Source organism: Homalodisca vitripennis, chromosome 5, assembly GCF_021130785.1.
Source record: "Homalodisca vitripennis isolate AUS2020 chromosome 5, UT_GWSS_2.1, whole genome shotgun sequence".
NCBI lineage: Eukaryota > Metazoa > Arthropoda > Insecta > Hemiptera > Cicadellidae > Homalodisca > Homalodisca vitripennis.
Window position 1 is genome coordinate 54725619 of NC_060211.1, and position 18826 is coordinate 54744444.

The 18826-nt window shown below is 33.8% G+C and overlaps 3 protein-coding genes across 3 annotated transcripts in view; 2 read left to right on the forward strand and 1 right to left on the reverse strand.

Moving 5' to 3' along the window:
- The window catches only part of LOC124363476, a 72694-nt gene that overhangs the window by 41313 nt on the left and 12555 nt on the right, over positions 1–18826 (forward strand). Inside the window, exons 15-22 of the mRNA XM_046818723.1 lie at positions 1077–1326; positions 6854–7780; positions 7975–8118; positions 9899–10024; positions 10161–10286; positions 10559–10661; positions 12331–12512; positions 14213–14499. Of these exons, the coding sequence (XP_046674679.1) occupies positions 1077–1326; positions 6854–7780; positions 7975–8118; positions 9899–10024; positions 10161–10286; positions 10559–10661; positions 12331–12512; positions 14213–14499 (2145 nt within the window). The remainder of the gene's footprint in view (positions 1–1076; positions 1327–6853; positions 7781–7974; positions 8119–9898; positions 10025–10160; positions 10287–10558; positions 10662–12330; positions 12513–14212; positions 14500–18826) is intronic.
- LOC124362222 (aspartic and glutamic acid-rich protein-like) lies at positions 4616–11492 on the forward strand. The gene is made up of 5 exons (XM_046816542.1): positions 4616–4761; positions 6854–7780; positions 7975–8118; positions 10559–10661; positions 11421–11492. Exons 1-5 carry the CDS (start codon positions 4668–4670, stop codon positions 11461–11463), a joined length of 1311 nt encoding a protein of 436 aa, XP_046672498.1. The 5' UTR covers positions 4616–4667; the 3' UTR covers positions 11464–11492.
- LOC124362225 lies at positions 12597–14702 on the reverse strand. The gene is made up of 2 exons (XM_046816546.1): positions 14213–14702; positions 12597–12699 (listed from the first exon to the last, which is right to left on the reverse strand). The coding sequence occupies exons 1-2, from the start codon at positions 14511–14513 to the stop codon at positions 12692–12694; spliced, it is 309 nt and encodes a 102-aa protein (XP_046672502.1). The 5' UTR covers positions 14514–14702; the 3' UTR covers positions 12597–12691.

An 18826-nucleotide genomic window follows, 5' to 3' on the forward strand; every position in this document is an offset into this window, starting at 1 on the left:
CGCGCAACATGGTTGTTGTTATTCATATTGTGTGATTTATTTATTTTAAGCTAGATTGTACTCATTTGCTTGGTTAGTTATAAGAGATCAGATTGGAGATCTCGAAACGTAGTGTTTGCAATTTACTTCATATCGAGATCCCATGAGGAGTGATAGCGGGTGTTAACTCGTAAGGGGAGGCTAGCTCTGTACCAGCCTCTCTAGTCAGAGTGGGCACAGGACAGCAGCCACTCATATCTAGGATAGCTAAAACTAAGAATACTCTAGCCATTCCAACAATCATCCTACACAATAGTCTAGTTTACTATCGATCATCCCATTCATTCCAATATTATCTCAACATTTGTAGTTAATAATGTGCCTACTGGATATCGATAGGTTTCCCTTGAGATAAAGGACAAATCGTTATTTGCTGTTCTCAGAGTAGGTTCAACTGTAGAGTTTGAACAGACAGAAGCGAACCCTTCATCTGGGAGTACAGAAACATTCGCTTTTTTGCTGTCTTGTTACGGATAATATTACAATATTGAACCATAGGTTATGCGAAGGGTTTTAAAGTTACTAGAGAGAACTTGAATGGAATAAATTTGATAACTACGTTCGTCCATCCATTATTGAAGAATAATACAAATATTTAAAAAATAACATTATTGACCAAAACATATACTTCAACCAAGATTTGTATTCTGATTTATTATTTATCATATGAGGAAAGTACCATTTACATTACAACTCAACATTTGAAACAAATATTATATGTGCATATATAGGGTTTTTCATTTTGGGCGGGTAGATGTTGGCAGCCTGTGGCGGACATGTTGTTTTGGTGTCAGCTGTTTCATTAGTGTATTGTTGTTCAGTAATTTCTGCAATTTCATTACAATTTATTTCATAATGACAAGTTACTCGATTGAGCAGCACGTTCAGATGATTAACTTTATTATCAAAATGAGTGTTCACCAGTTAAAACGTTACGTGCGTTGCGACCATTTTACGGCAGACGCGGAGGCCCTTCAATATCTACTCTTCAACTTTTGGTAGCTAAATTCGAGAAGACCAGTTAGGTAAACAACCAGCCTACAGACCCCAGACGTCAAAGGAACAGCAGATCTATCGAGAACGCCGCCAATGTCCGTGAAAGTGTGCAGAGGAACCCGAGGCAGTCAATTCCTCACCATGCAAAAGAACTTGGCCTTTCACAAACTTCAACTTGGCGAATTTTGCGTCTGGATCTAGGACTGCATCCCTACAAAATGCATCTGACCCAGGAGCTTAAAGTTTATGACCGTAGACAACGCCGTTTGTTCACCGAGTGGACTTTGGAGCGTTTGGAAGAGGACCCTAATTTCTGCCGAAAAATTATCTTCAGCGACGAAGCACATTTCTGGATGAATGGCTATGATAACAAGCATAATTGCCATATGATGGGACAACGCAAACCCACATGAAGTTCACCAAGTACCGGCGCATCCACAAAAAGTTACTATTTGGTGCTGATTTTGGGCTGGCGGTGTGATTGGTCCGAATTTTTTGAAAACAACGTTTGTGAGGCCATCACTGTCAACACGGCGAATGCTACAGAACGATATGGATGTAAATGACATGTGGTTTCAGCAGGACGGCTCTACGTGCCACACAGCAAACGAAACCATGAACATTTTGTATGAACGATTTGAGGGTATGGTTATCTCTCGCAGAGGTGACGTGAATTGGCCACCAAGATCCTGCGATTTAACGCCCCTAGACTTTTTATGGGTTTTTCTGAAGTCGCAGGTCTATGCCAATAGGCCTCGATCAACCGATGAACTTAAGACCAACATAACCCAGGCCATCGCTCAAATTCAACCGGATTTATGCGGCAGAGTAATTGAAAATTGGCCCATTCGAATCCGTACTATTGTGAGAAACCGCGGTGGACATTTGAACGATGTTATGTTCTGCACATAATGGCATACACGGGCCTTTCAAATGAAAAATAAATTTCGTTAATATATCATACATAGCTTGTTTTATTTCATCTCAACATCTACCCGCCCAAAATAAAAAAAAACCCTGTATATGCATTAAAATGCAGTAATGCAGTAATCAGTGACATTACGTTACATTGTTGCCAAAACTTGAAAGATATTCAAACTAACTGGCATGCAAATGGTTATATGAGACTGATTAGAATAAATATAATGACTCAAACCATGTGAATAAATTTGGTATATTTAGTTTAGTGATTACATTTCACAAAATTTATTCATACTTTTTTGTTAGTAAAAGTCTGTAATTTTGATGCAATTTGGAATAGTGGAAAAATGTTGCAATTTTGAATCTATAAACATTATAATATTGTTTTTTCGCTTGATTATTTTGAATTCCCGCAATATGTACTGAATATTAATAATGCAATTCAAACCCTTTTAAAGCAAAAATTATTTCAAACACAGAGAAAGAGACAGCCAAAAAAAACTCTGACTTTATTTTAAGTATTTTTTATAGCCGTGGTCCAAGTTCTGGAATATTGGTGACTATGGAATAATAATGGATTAATGTATAATGGATATACCCTTGTCATGGGGGGCTTAAGCTTAATATCTAACACACCTTTGGTTCGATAGAAGATTTATTTTTTAAATGTTATTAAATTTTGTTCAGTAAGCAGAAAGTCAAACAACAAAAATTACATTAGTAATAGTTGGTCATCCCCATAATATCGGCATTTCTGAGATATTATCACAAACATCACAGAATTTTGTTTGATAAAGTAACGTTTGCGACGTTGAGATCGCTTGATCGCTTTGAAGTGCTTCGGTCAGTATTGCCCGGGGCTGCTTACTTACAGCGACAAGGAACTAGTTCACTGTCTAGAGTCACAGTTCATGGTTCAATATCTGTTAGCTTGTAAATGTGTTGAATCTTCTCCGATCGACACAATAACTGGTGCATACTTTATACTAGAAAAGGAGTTACAATGTTAACAAGGGAAATTGATAATACAATAAGTACGGATAAAGAGCTTGAATGTTTTAACGTTTTACTATGTACTTAGTTTGTCGTATATATTTTGAAACAATTAATTTTAATTTCTTGACCATTTGATACTTAAATGTCTACGGATTATTCACTTATTGGAGGATGCATACTTGCAGGGAAGTTTTAATTAAATTTAAGTTCTACATAGAATGCATCAAAGACCACAGGAAAGGAAAATAGGATATATTTTCAATCATTAAATTTTATACAGTTATTTTTACTAATTGTGGATCGTATAACATTAATCAGTTATCGTATTAGTTATTTAAGTTACATTGAATTTAGTATTATACGAGTAACTGTAGTATTTCTATGGAAAATGTTATTGTGACCAAAGTTATATTGCAAAAAATAAAACAAAATTGAAAATCGTGGATCTTTAAAACTTGTATACAAATACATAATACAACCTAGATTGAAAAAGAAATGTAGAAAGTTAAAAAAGAGAAAATATTGGTCATTGGTGCATACTTTAAGGGTTCTTTTAATTCCCATCCCCTGTTCATATTTTCAAAACTTATTAGTAAAACAGCCGCTACTATGTAATACATATCTAATACGTTTTATTTACTACTGGCGCTATTTTCTACTTTCCTTCTGTTTTTAAATTTCTTGGCAATTCTAGTGGAATATCACAGCCCTTACTATAGATAAAATTTGAGACAACGTAACTCTCAACCAATTATATTTGAGTATATATTACATTTAAACAGTTTAAAGAACTAAGGAATTCTAAAACTTATCCAGGTAATTCGATAGATGTTACTATACCAAAACAATTTAATCATATATAAATTAGGTGTCATATTGAATAGTTCTTTTTAATGATAAGCTGTAATAATTAAGTTTATCAGGAAAAAATGAGAATAATGACATTTAGATTTTATTTAGGAAAATGAATTGCAGTAAATAAAAGGTACATATAGTGTATGTATAACAGTTTTATATATATTTTCAATATATATATATTTTATATATACATATAATTTCAATAAACACACACACACACACACACACACACACACACACACACACACACACACACACACACACACACACACACATATAATTACATATGTATATATATATTTGGAATAAGATTTTTGCCGCCTTGTGCAAGCGTACCCTTAGTGGTTGTTACGGATTCGTTGAAATGAGTTGGAATTGTTATAAAAATTGAGAAATTATCGGTATCTTATAAACATTTTATAAAAATGCTGGTTTTTATTATTATATTTAAAAAATTTTAATATCAATCTTGTTAATATGAAAGCAAATTACACCTTTATTTGTTCATATTTTCTTTTACTTATCATATCAAAACATATGCGCAAAGTTTGGTGACTGTAGGTTTACAAATTTTGGAGATCATATTTTTTTAATTGCGGCTACCGGCTAAACGATATATTTAAAATCGTCTTTAAATTTTAATTAATTTAAAAAATCCTTATTAATAAAGTTTATAAATATTTAAAAACTGTGTCTAAAGAATCGCGAGAAAAAATTTTCACACGCTTAGAAGAAAGTGATAAAATTAGCCTCCCACAAAAGTGAACCATTCGAGATATGACTTAGATAAGTTGTGGCTTCCGTCGCTAAAATATACATATACGGCGTTTATAGTCAATACTACAGCTGCTTTTACCATGGGGGCTATTAATGTTTGTTACGTAACTTTGTCAATAATTGCAGCCTTTGTTTTTATGACAAATGCTTTTTACATTGACGACAGCCGTACGAGTAAGTATATATTTTAAATAAATATGTAACCTTTTTATGATTTTCACCATTTCAATAGTTAACTCATTTAAATTTAATGTATGTTAAACATCATATTAGCATAAATGTAATTGGTCAAACACACTTCAGGTCATGACGGTGTGGAAGGTTTCCCCACAGCGGACATCGTAACCCGTAGAGCGGTTGCCAATTGTCCGTTAGTTACCATTTTACATTTTGATATGAATGACGTAGAAGTGGATTTGTATACCAAATTTCAAACCTCTAAGTTAACCTGTTCAAAAAGTGTCGTGTATATAGATAAGCAAATTCACAAAGACAGAAATCAGAATTAACCATAAACTGATGGGAGATACTCCGGCTACATGCTACATGCTACAGCTTGCACGATACATAATACTTACTACATAGTACATGATACATCCTACATGCTATAGCCTCCATCTACATGCTAAGCCAATAAAACTTCGTGTAGGGTTAAAGACTATATTTAACAATCAATGAATGGAATTCACTCAAAAATTTTCCTGTACCTCTTTTGTACACAGACAAATAAATACTAAATTCGCTAAATTTTTACGCAGTTTTTTCAGATTTTTTTCACATAATCTTTGCACCCTGTTTGATAGTTAAACCTAATTATAAGCTATTAATACTTTTAAGGTACATTGGATAAATATAAAAAGTTTATTATTTGAACGTTTTTTGATAACATTGTTTTAAATTGTTCAAAGGAACTATGGAGGTATACTAATTTAAATTTAAATTTAATACGAAAACAAAGAACCATCATATTTCAGGTATAAATTTAACTAATACAGCTTTTGTAAAAACCCTCCCTAAAATTGATAAATTTGAAATTTCATATGGGAATCAGACTCCTTATTGTTACCAAAAAGCATTGTTTATCAGGAGGTGTATGTAAATTTACAGCAGATTTAAATATAGTTCTTTATAATTGCACAATAACTAATCCGGTACTTGCAATGCTTACATGAATATTTATGCATAGCTAACGCTTGTAACTTGAGGTATAGATTTCAGGAGGAAAATGTTGGTAATGAGTAATTTTGGACAAGGAAAACCAAGAAAATTAATAAAAATTGCATATATAGTGATAAACGTCTTAAATAATTTTCAGAGAAAAATTATTCCTTCCTGAAGTATTCCTTCAGATAGAAAGAGCACTATCCCGAGTTTATGCAAAATCTCTTATGAGTATATATATATATATATATATATATATATATATATATATATATATATATATATATACAGTATAAATATGTGTACTTAACTAAAAAAGGGAGTTAATAAAATGTTTAAAAAACCATACATGAGATCCACGTTCCGTTCATCTCATCTTTCATCCGTGTTTACATGTTGCAAAATACAGTAAATCGCTCTTTGCCATATATGTTTGCTATATGTTGTAAACGTTTTATACGTTCGTACGAAGCTAAAATGTTCAAGTTTTGAGTTAAATCAACCATTCCAAAAAAGTTACAATGTGGTAACTTACCAAGGAATATCGTATGATTAAATTTGACGAGGTGTTAGATTTGTTTACTAATTTTTTTATTCTATGTTTTGTCAACTAAACAATAAGAGTAAAATAAAAAGGTGTTTTAAACCTAGATTAATCATAAATATATCCCTTCCAGAGCAGTAAACAAAGGAAGGTAGGTATAAAAAAAACAGTAGGCCATCATCTCGATTTGATACTGGAGTTGCATTATCATTTTTAATGTCAGTTTGTACCACACTAGCAGTATAAGAAGATTGGAAAACTTGAAATACTCCAAAAAAATTAAGAAAGTTATGGTCACAGCTAGTTAAAAATCATATTTTAAACAAATATACATGCAATGATTCTATGTTATCGTACATTCATCCCCAGATACATTTATACCAACTGTACTACTAGATATAAAAAGGCCACATAAGAATTAACACTGTGTATAACGTGACTATTCAAAAACACATACGTTTGGCTTTATGAAGAACGGGATACATTTATCTATAAAAACATGGATACATTTGATTAAAAATCATTCAATTGCTTATGACTATGCAATGTTTTAACCTACAGGTAGAGATATTGGTATTCCTGACGGTGATGTTCGTGGTGTTCGTCATTCTTTGAAAATCTTTTCTACCGATGACTCTACTAACGAAATCCCAGACGATGATCGTCCTTTTGATGAGCCACCCTCAGACGATAACCCTGATGAATCATCCAGAGGTGATGACACTCAATCAGACGATGAATACAGTACATCATCTGATTCTCCTTCAGATGAAGACTATTATGAAGATATATCAACAACTTCAATATATGACTCTGAAGAGAATTACGAGTCCAGTGATGAGTCAGAGGAGACATCAGATGAAGAAGATGATACCGATGATTATGAAGAGTATTACGAGTACAGCGATGAGTCAGAGGAGACATCAGAAGAGGAAGATGATACCGATGATTCTGAAGATTATTACGAGTACAGCGATGAGTCAGAGGAGACATCAGAAGAGGAAGATGATACGAATGATTCTGAAGAATACGAGTCCAGTGATGAGTCAGAGGAGACATCAGAAGAGGAAGATGATACGAATGATTCTGAAGAATACGAGTCCAGTGATGAGTCAGAGGGGATATCAGATGAAGAAGATGATACGGATGATTATGAAGAGTATTACGAGTACAGCGATGAGTCAGAGGAGACATCAGAAGAGGAAGATGATACCGATGATTCTGAAGATTATTACGAGTACAGCGATGAGTCAGAGGAGACATCAGAAGAGGAAGATGATACGAATGATTCTGAAGAATACGAGTCCAGTGATGAGTCAGAGGAGACATCAGAAGAGGAAGATGATACAAATGATTCGGAGGAATACGAGATCAGCGAGGAGTCAGATGAGGCATCAAGAGAGGAAGATGATACAAATGATTCAGAAGAATACGAGATCAGCGAGGAGTCAGAGGAGACATCTGGAGAAGAAGGTGATATAAGTCCTGGTAAGTTGTAATATAATATACTGCTTTTTGCTGTAAAATATTTATTATTATTATTATTTATCTATTTTTTATTATTTTTATTATATATGCTTTTGATTGTGTCAAAGAAAAGTAACAAAACATTAATTTTAAAGTTAAAGAAACATACTTTGTTTCGTTTTTAACCTATGGAACCTATATATTGTATTTTCAAGAATTGACGGAGCACGATAACTGGGAGCTCTTGGACAACAAAGGCCACTGTGGTAGGAGGCAGCCTCCCCCCACCGACAAGACTATTGGTGGCCAGAACGCCAGACTGGCAGAGTACCCTTGGATGGCTCGACTCATATACAGAGGTACATATATGTCACACACTACCTACCTATCTGTTGTATCAGAAAATAAAGTCTATTTATAGGATCCAAATATTATTAGATTCAGTTCAAATTATCTGTTGTTTTATCATGGTACTGTGTAGTGAATATTGCTGAATCGTACAAATAGGTACTAGAGAACTATTATTTACAACTCGTATAAAACGAACATATCAAAATCTGGCCTAAACAAATCGTCAGTAGTTTGAGTTACATTTTTAAGTTATGTCATAGGATATTGCTCTAAAATAATTAATGTGTAGTCTGCCAAGGAAATTCCGATAGATACAAATTTAAATCAACTAAAATTAGCTTTTCAGATTTTGCTATGCTTTAATAAACTAGTTCTACTTTAATACTAGCTTTACGCTCCTTATCCCGCAAGGTGAGTGAACTCGTGCCCATAAAATTTTCCAAAAGTGGATAAAGAAGTAAAGGATGCTTACTGTGCGAAGAAGTAAAATAATATTAATAGTCAGGTAGTAATACTCACTGCCAATACTATAGTTATTATACTCACTGCCAATACTATGGTTATTACTTGGACGAGGACACGTAAAATGTAAACACTTAGAAATATTTTTAGGTTTCGAATGCAACAGTGAATTTATGTTGATAAATTCCAATTTTTAAAGTTTAACTATTGGGAAAAAGGATAAAATAACAAAATAATAAGACCGATGAGCTTCATTTTCAACTAAACAACCATGGCATAAGCAATATAAATACGCCCTTTACAGAATTTATCATCTCTCTTTAGTAGTAAAATTCTAAATTTTAGCAAAAAAAGTAATTATGCCTTCTATAGGTAATGTTTATTACAAAATACGGTTATATTTGATTTACTCAAAGACCTTAGTCATAGACGATAATCATAGACTGTATTATATTTTAACCTTGGCTTGTTTGATCTGGTTTTAGTCTATGCTTCTACTGATTGGAAAATGTTATATCCACATCTAAAACATTGTGCTTAATGTTGCCTTTCCTTTCCTCTTTTTCAGGCATTGGATATTTTTTATTTTAAACTATACCTATCCTATATTACTTTATTTTGTAACTCTTATTTTCATCAAGCGTTTAGTTTAGTTTTATTTCTGTTATAGTAAATAAGTACTCATTCCCCCTTTCAGGTTAGTAAATAGTTTCATTCATTCATAACTACGTAATATTTCGTAGATAACAATTATATAAAATTTAAAATGGCCCTTCCTTTATTTGTTTCCCGGACTCTACGCTTTAATTTGTTCGGAAAGGGAACGTACCAAATATGTACAGGCGTTATTTTGACGATACCGGTGCTAAAATCTATAGTTCTTCACCGTAGCCCTGGGTTAAAGCTGCGGCTATCTATCCCAGAGGTCACGGGTTCGATTTCTGGGGAGACCAACACAAATTACAAATGGTTTGGACTATTTTGCATTAATTTACAGTTTGGTATAAAGTGAAGTTAAAATATAATTAAATTGAAAGAATCAATAAAAACTTTCGCCAAAGTTGCGTACTCTTCACGTCACATCTCCAATATGGGTTTAGAAGCTTGAAGTTACTTTTTCATTATTAAAGTTAATTAATATAACTCTACTATACTTAGTTATATTTAGATTACTATATAAATATATATCCAGCAGACAAGGATGACAATGAGGATGATGATTGTAGCTGTGGTTGATCTGTGATCAGCAAGCGCTACGTCCTCACTGCTGCCCAGACGAAGACTAGAATCCATATTATACTTAGTAATCTACTTAATTTTCAACAGGCAAGGATGACAGTGAAATGGAAGCCTGTGGTGGATCTGTGATCAGCAACCGATACGTCCTCACTGCTGCCCAGACGAAGACTAGAATCCATATTATACTCAGTAATCTACTTAATTTTCCAACAGGTAAGGATGACAGTGAAATGGGAGCCTGTGGTGGATCTGTAATCAGCTACCGCTACGTCCTCACTGCTGCTCACTGCTGCCCAGACGAAGACTAGAATCCATATTATACTTAGTATTCTACTTAATTTTCCAACAGCCAAGGATGACAGTGAAATGGGAGCCTGTGGTGGATCTGTGATCAGCAACCGATACGTCCTCACTGCTGCCCAGACGAAGACTAGAATCCATATTATACTCAGTAATCTACTTAATTTTCCAACAGGTAAGGATGACAGTGAAATGGGAGCCTGTGGTGGATCTGTAATCAGCAACCGCTACGTCCTCACTGCTGCTCACTGCTGCCCAGACGAAGACTAGAACCCATATTATACTTAGTAATCTACTTAATTTTCCAACAGGCAAGGATGACAGTGAAATGGGAGCCTGTGGTGGATCTGTAATCAGCAACCGCTACGTCCTCACTGCTGCTCACTGCTGCCCAGACGAAGACTAGAATCCATATTATACTTAGTAATATACTTAATTTTCCAACAGGCAAGGATGACAGTGAAATGGGAGCCTGTGGTGGATCTGTGATCAGCAACCGCTACGTCCTCACTGCTGCTCACTGCTGCCCAGACGAAGATTCGGATCCTCTGTAAGTCTTTTAGCTCCTTCTTTCCTGTAAAAAAGCGTCAAAAAATCGTGTTAATATGTGCAGCTACGTTATGTGCAGAAAATTCAGATTATAATTTCATCATTTCAATATGTTGTTTATTATTCTGCCAAATAGAATTAAAAATGTCTTGGCCGTATCTCGTAACTTTAAAAAACATTTTTTCAACATCTTTTATAGTATTATTAACATTAATGAATAATTGATAACGTTAAACACTGTAATTATTAATATTGTTACTGTTAAAAGAATTATTATCCTGTTTAGCAGGAATAATAGATTGTTGTTTATTCTCTCCCAAATATTACATTTTTGAAGAATTTTACACAAATTGTAACAGATGTCTCTGCTGTCATATACTTGTATCAACCTCTCCCGAAATACTCAATATATACATTATATACACATTTTCCTGTATATAAATGTTTATGTAAGAATGTTGATGATATTGTTATGAAGACATTTTATGTTCCATTATTATTTCTTTTCTTTGTAGATATTGGAAAGTGATTTTTTAATAATATCTTCCATATTTGCCCCTTACTTTGTATCGGTAAGATCCTTGCAAAAGCTAATGGCCCATGTGAGAAGAATAAGGGTAAATTGAGAAATTAATTGCATGTTTGTTAAAGTAATTATGTTTGACAACAAATTAGATGTTTCCAATCAGAGATAGTCATGTAGTATTAAGGCAACATTCATTATGTATCTCTGTATGTTTTGTGTGTTCTGGACGAGCAGGGTTATTGTGAGGCTTGGCGAGTATGACGTACACTACCCATAGGACTGTTTCCAATCAGAGTTAGTCATGTAGTATTAAGACAACATTGGTTATGTATCTCTGCATGTTTTGTGTGTTCTGCACGAGCAGGGTTATTGTGAGGCTTGGCGAATATTACGTACACTACCCATAGGACTGTTTCCAATCAGAGGTAGTCATGTAGTATTAAGACAACATTGGTTATGTATCTCTGGATGTTTTGTGTGTTTTGCACGAGCAGGGTTATTGTGAGGCTTGGCGAATATTACGTACACTACCCATAGGACTGTTTCCAATCAGAGGTAGTCATGTAGTATTAAGACAACATTGGTTATGTATCTCTGGATGTTTTGTGTGTTTTGCACGAGCAGGGTTATTGTGAGGCTTGGCGAATATTACGTACACTACCCATAGGACTGTTTCCAATCAGAGGTAGTCATGTAGTATTAAGACAACATTGGTTATGTATCTCTGGATGTTTTGTGTGTTTTGCACGAGCAGGGTTATTGTGAGGCTTGGCGAATATTACGTACACTACCCATAGGACTGTTTCCAATCAGAGGTAGTCATGTAGTATTAAGGCAACATTCATTATGTATCTCTGTATGTTTTGTGTGTTCTGGACGAGCAGGGTTATTGTGAGGCTTGGCGAGTATGACGTACACTACCCATAGGACTGTTTCCAATCAGAGGTAGTCATGTAGTATTAAGGCAACATTTGTTATATATCTCTGTATGTTTTGTGTGTTCTGGACGAGCAGGGTTATTGTGAGGCTTGGCGAGTATGACGTACACTACCCATAGGACTGTTTCCAATCAGAGGTAGTCATGTAGTATTAAGGCAACATTTGTTATATATCTCTGTATGTTTTGTGTGTTCTGGACGAGCAGGGTTATTGTGAGGCTTGGCGAGTATGACGTACACTACCCGAAGGACTGTTTCCAAGGCCGATGTGCACCTTCTCCTCAAGAGTACAGCATTGTGGAAATGACCAAACATCACAATTACGACCCCCAAACTCTGAGGAACGACATTTGCCTTCTCCGTTTGAGTGGTGAAATCGAGTTTAACGGTAATTATATTAATTAAGCCGATAAGTTTTTCAGTATTTTGGTGTACTTTATTAACCGACACGTAATTCTTCCTATTTATTGCAGCCTATGTACAGCCGATTTGCCTTCCGACTTCCGTTGAAATGATGAAGAGCAGCTTCGTAGGCACAACCTTGACGCTGGCCGGATGGGGTCAAATTCAAAGCGGTAAACACATCTGCTATCCTTCTACTTGGATTGATTTGATTGTATAATTAAGATAATGCAAGAGGTTTTACTAATCTTTTCAATTAAAATATTTTGTACAGTCTATGTCCTGTTAAATAGTTTTTCTCGACACAAGAACACGGAAAATACTGATTATACCGCCGCGAAGAGTGGTGAAAATTTAAACTTGCATTTCAGGACATCTTAAAATAACAGTGACGGAAAGACGGTTAATGATATGAACTTTTTAATGATCTTTATAAAAACACGCCTGTTTTTCCAAATCCCGGCGGTAGGAAAATGACCATTGAGTTTTCCTCAAAGTTAAATTGCTAAACCAAATACAATTTACGCTCTTATCTTTAGAAGCATCATTTTATGACATATCTCATTTTAAAGATATGTATAAATAAAAGATATTATAAATTTGCACAAAAACGATTTTTTTGTATTTTTGATATTTATTATGTTTCTTTCAGAAAAGAATCTCAAACTTTGTCGTTTTTAATTATTAAATTATCAAAAAGTATACATTTTACAAAAAAACAAGCGGAATTTCCCGTAACGGTACGATGAAAATTAAGAGCGTAAAATAATTTTTATAGGGAAAAATTCGAAGTAATTTTACTAAATCCTGCTTTTAACCCTGATGGCGACCATTACATGTTGTGAAGTGCAGACGTGTTTTGTGAGATTTTGCAGGCTCTCCTTGTAAGTTCATAAGAACATTAATAACTAACGCATAAAGTGTTGCTTTCACACTGTTCCAGTGCGGAATAAGAACCACGTAAAATATATGTATCTTTTTAATATTACACATATCCAGCAGAATATCCAAATTGTAGGAGTTTTTTTTATCCTGAAGACAGATATGTATAATTAAAAAAGTGTTATTAGTAAATGTATGTAAATATTGAATATAGCTCCAATTAACCACCCTCTTAGTGAAGCGCATGACGCTGTCACAGCCTGCTTTATGTACTGTATAATAAACTTATGTATTTTTTATATTTTCGTAAGAATATGTTTATTTTCAATTCGTTACCTACAATACTTCTCTAACACATTGATAAAATAAGTCAATTTTGCCATCAATCGTAATGTATTTTACAAAGACAAATCAGAAAATTCGAACACGACAGTGTTTAAATTGTAATTTTTCGATAATTGTGCTCAGTAGAAGTTCGAGTCATCAGTAATATTAATGAAGGAAGCTCAGAGGATTGTGACATAACTCGCATACGTACTGTAAAACAATCTAATCCTTCTCTAGATCCATTTTATTGGGCTTGGTTACAAAAATGCTCAGCATGTCTACACTAAACACCTTGTGGAATAAATATATTTTGATCTGTTTACAGAAATGTATGTTAAGTTATTTTGAAATATTTAAACAATTATGCACCTTAATTGGAGCTATCCTGAAAATTTTAATTAGTTGAATCTCTTTCTTATAAAAAAAAACTTTTTACAAAATTGTGTTTACAAAGTATCATCCGATCGAACTCTCTAGAGCCTGTGGGAAGACTGCCAGACATCTTGCAGGAGGTGAAGCTGCGAGTGGTGTCTGGGCTGAAATGCAGGATCTGGGACTTCGATGGGTATGACGCCGACACCATGATCTGCGCAGGGGACGTTGGGCGAGACGCATGCGCAGGAGACTCCGGCGGACCCCTCATGTATGCTGACCTTGAAGATACGGAGGACGGAGCACCAAAACAGTACCAACTCGGCATCGTTTCCTCTGGAATGCCTTGTTCCCCCGAGGACAGTGATCCCACATCCGGAGAATACACGAAGGTCTCCGCATTCATGACTTGGATCTTGGATACAATTCGCCAATAGTCACAGTTCGACAAAATACAAATATTTTACTGGAGCACTTATTGTTTTCAAATATATTTCATAATGCTTTTTTTAATCACATCAGAATAGATCTAGTTTCATGATTTCATTATTTTGGGTATGATTCATATTTATAACTCCAGACAAAATATTTGTGTGGCAATAAATAAAAACTATTGCGAAAAAATGTTGTTTTTTATTTCTGTATCGCCGTACATGTATGTGACTGATAAAAATAACAAAATTCCCCTTGTATTCAATAGAATAATAGTTACCAACTGTAGCAGTTACGGAGCGACATTGGTCTGCGACTGTCACCTAGTTATGACATCACCACGTTATGTAACACCATATGTCCGTCAACTGTTTCATGTGTCACGTACATGTACAAACTAGCAAATTGATACCTATAGTGTCCAATACAACACATTATCAAATCTCATTTGAATAGTGGTAAAATGTTTTAAATGATAAATTCAATTAATTCTCGTATTCATTTCACATAAAATATAAAATTTTATATTTTATTTAAATGTGCAGAATATTGAACAAGAAATTAATTTGTAGGATTATCAATCTTATAATAATGAAGGTTTGGTTATCCATCATGCACATATGCAGTAAATCTTATAAATTAAGATGTATTTAATAAATGTAAGTAATACAAAAATTAAAAAGAAATAAAATTTCCAACTATTCTTCCTTTAAGTAACATCTGCTTTACAGTTTTTAAAATATTACGTCAAAACAACACGTACTATTAAATCGTATTTATCTTAAGGTACCTTATACATCACTCGACATTCAACATCCGCTCAGTGACGTAAGAAAAACTATCGTCGCGGTAATTACCCGATCAAGGCAGAAACTTGAAAGTCACAAAAATGATTGGCCTTAACAACACCTCTTTTATTCGATGGGTGGCGGGGGGGGGGGGGTTAGTCACGGGTTTCACGAGATTCCTTGCTCTGAGATTTACCCGGTTACAGTTTTACATTTAATAAATAAATGCAAGAAATATGATGCCATAGAATACGTATTACTGAAGCTTTAAATACTATGTGGCTGTCAGAAATAATACGGTATGTCTATTGAGTAGTTTACTAGAGATCTGTAAAATGCAAACCAAAGAGAAAAAATAGTGACTACGTCAGTTAAAATGTAAAAACTGTCTATGGTGTATGTTATGGATCTGTTTTAGGATGAATTTTGTTTTTTATATTTATAAATAAACTGCAAGATGTTAAGATCTATAGAGACTAATGAATTTATGATGACTCTGTACAGGCTTATTCTGAATAAAACATTACTTTGAAACATGCATAGAGATTGAAAACAATTGCATAATGCTAAATGGAAAACTCATTTTTTGCTTTATAAAATGTTTACTGTGTTACTATTCAGTTGTAATTATACAATTTATTAAAATCAATAAATTGGGCGGAACAAAGTTATTATTAATTATTTTCCAGCGGAAAAGTTTTTGAGCTAAATTAAGATTGGAATAACTCCTTACTATTCCAACCTAATCGTACTTATGTCTTTCCCAAAACTCAAAAACTAAGCATCCTTTTCCAGTCAATAAATTAACTGTCGTGATTTGACTTGTAGTGAATTGGGATGACCAGCCTCACTAAATGTGAAATTGCTGGAACTATGCACTCAATGTAATTAAGTCTCCTCTTTTACCTATTGTTGCCCATAGGTTTATGGAGGAATTTAAGAAAAACACCTTGGTTTTATCTGAGTTCAAAACGAGATTGGGTAGAGATATGTGGAGCTTTGTTGTTTTCCCTCCCGAAGTTACTAAACTGAACAAATTTTTGGATCTCAACATTAGTGTTTCTCAGTTTATGCAACCGAAATTAGAAGAGGAAGTTAAAAATATCATTTTGCGGATGCGAACGCCGTTCTGAGAGGAGGGTGAACTGGAGCCGGACTCTGAGCTCGGAAATGAGAAAGGGATTAGCAGAACATAATATATTTCTCATAGACCAATATATCCTAATAATATTATACATATGAAAGTGCCATTGTTAGTTTGCTTTGTTTTCAAACATTAACTTTTCAATAGATTATACTAAAAATGTACATGTACATAGGGCCCCTGGAATGGATATAGGCCTATTCTTATATAGAAAATTCCTCCAGGCTACGCTCCAATGGTCCATAAAGCAGTTACATTCCTATCTTGGTCTTTAATGTTCCGAAAAATAATTGAAAGAGTCTGTTAAATGTAATTAATTTTTCTGTGTGACATTTTATAACGGCAGCATGGTCCCATGTTTCATTAATTTAACTAATATTTTAAATTGGTTTACATTATAGAGTGAAAGTTTGACAAAACACTTCTCATTTCAACATCGTAGCACCAAGGTAAACCGATTTATTTATAGAACCTAATTGTGAATGTGAACATGTAAGGTTATGGAATTTGGTTTCCTTAGACATTGTGGGGCGGAATATTTAAAGTAAATTAAGGACAAAAAATGGACGGGTTCAACAACCATTCACTCCGTGTGGTTTGTGCGCAGTCGAGTCCGTGATTATAGCAAGCGAAATGACAAAGTAATACACGAGACAGTAAATACAATTTTTATTGACACAATCGTTGAGGGGACATCACATCCATTTCTCACTGATGAGGTAAACGATAATGATTAGGTACATAAATACTGATATAACTCCTAGACAGGACTGAAGAAATAGTATGATATAGCGATTGAGAAGCAAGAACCTGTACTTTTTTTATCACATATCATCTTTAAATGGATGAGAGCTGTCATAATGTAAGTATTTAAATGTGTTATTATTATTATGTTGATTACAGAGTTATATAGGTGTATGTTTAGTTTTTCTTGGGACAAAATATCAAATCCAATTTTACGTTGTTTTTTTTAGAATAGAAAAATGATTTATTTCCATAAAAATATACACCAAGATATTATATTTATTTACAGTTCATAAATTATATATTACTATACTTACTAAGCGGCGATAAAATAAAACAGTTTAATTTTAAGTCCAACAGTTGGATAAATATTATTATATAATTTAAGTATGAGTTGTTAAGCTATATATTACAGATTACCATGTAGTCTACATTGGAAATTAGCCTACATGAGTAAGTAGCCTGTGCGTAGGCTAGAGTCGTACTAAAAAGTTTAATTTTATCTAGGTGTCGAAAAAAGTGTTAATGTTACGTGTTGGTGTGTTTTAAGGCATAAAATGTAGAAATTAATTAGAACTAGAAGCACAAAACCTTAAACGCAATTTACTAGCAAATTCTTCTTAACGTTTTGCTCTCTTAATTATGAACACTGAAAAACAGGCACCACAAATATAGTTACATTTTAAAACTATCATAGGAACCTATGGTATTACATTACAAGTGCGTTCAAAAAGAAAGCTTTGAAATTCGACTTTGTAGTTCTTCTGCATTGATCTGAAGTAGTTTGTGTTACTCAAATCGTAAGAGCTATTCACACAAATACACGGAATATTGCATATAAATTGCGGGCGAAGCCGCAAGTATGTGCTAGTAAGATATAATAAGGCATAGTCTACATCGGGAACTCGTACATTAAATTTGCTGACTCTATATTTATCCGTCCTTTGAAATTAGTCCGCTTTGATCACCAAAGCGTAAATTAAAAAGGAGAACATATTCATTATTCAATATTGAAAGATCAAATAAACTAATGCACAGTCAACGTGTGGTTTTGGAAAGTTCGACAAAAATGAATCATGATTGTGATTGTTGACAATGAGTGTCAGTCACATCGCTTTTTTCCTCCTGAGGAAGAGATCGGATTGCAGATCTCAAAAATTAATAATACTGATTTCGTGCTATTGAACAATGGCTAACGCCCGATCTGGAATAATCCTGTAACCTTTACAAGCCTTCCACAGCCAAAAACATACTTTAAACAAATAATATGTCATGTAGGTTATGAAGCCTGAAATTTACTGTTTTATCCTCTATGCCTTTATTGATTTTAATTACTTCTCCTCGAATTAAACGATTAGACCAAGGTAGGCGTCTCTTCCTCACCCAATTAAGAAGCAAACATTCAATTTTGTTTTTCCGAAAAACATTTTTTAAATACTGATACATTTGAAAGCTTAACGTTGAATTGCAATTAAAACTGTAGTTTTTTCAACTAAATCGTGTTTTATATAATTATAATAAACTAATAAATATTTATGTTTTGACCAAAGAGTGCTTTTTACAGTTTTTCCATCTTATCAACCATGCTTCCTCAAAATAACCAATCAGAAA

Coding starts and splice junctions, on each gene's coding strand:
- LOC124362225 (XM_046816546.1), bottom strand. CDS start 14,513: ATGAATGCGGAGACCTTCGTGTATTCTCCGGATGTGGGATCACTGTCC.
- LOC124362222 (XM_046816542.1), top strand. CDS start 4,668: ATGGGGGCTATTAATGTTTGTTACGTAACTTTGTCAATAATTGCAGCC. Junction 7,781..7,974: donor AGAAGGTGATATAAGTCCTG/GTAAGTTGTAAT, acceptor TGTATTTTCAAG/AATTGACGGAGCACGATAAC. Junction 8,119..10,558: donor GGCTCGACTCATATACAGAG/GTACATATATGT, acceptor ATTTTCCAACAG/GCAAGGATGACAGTGAAATG.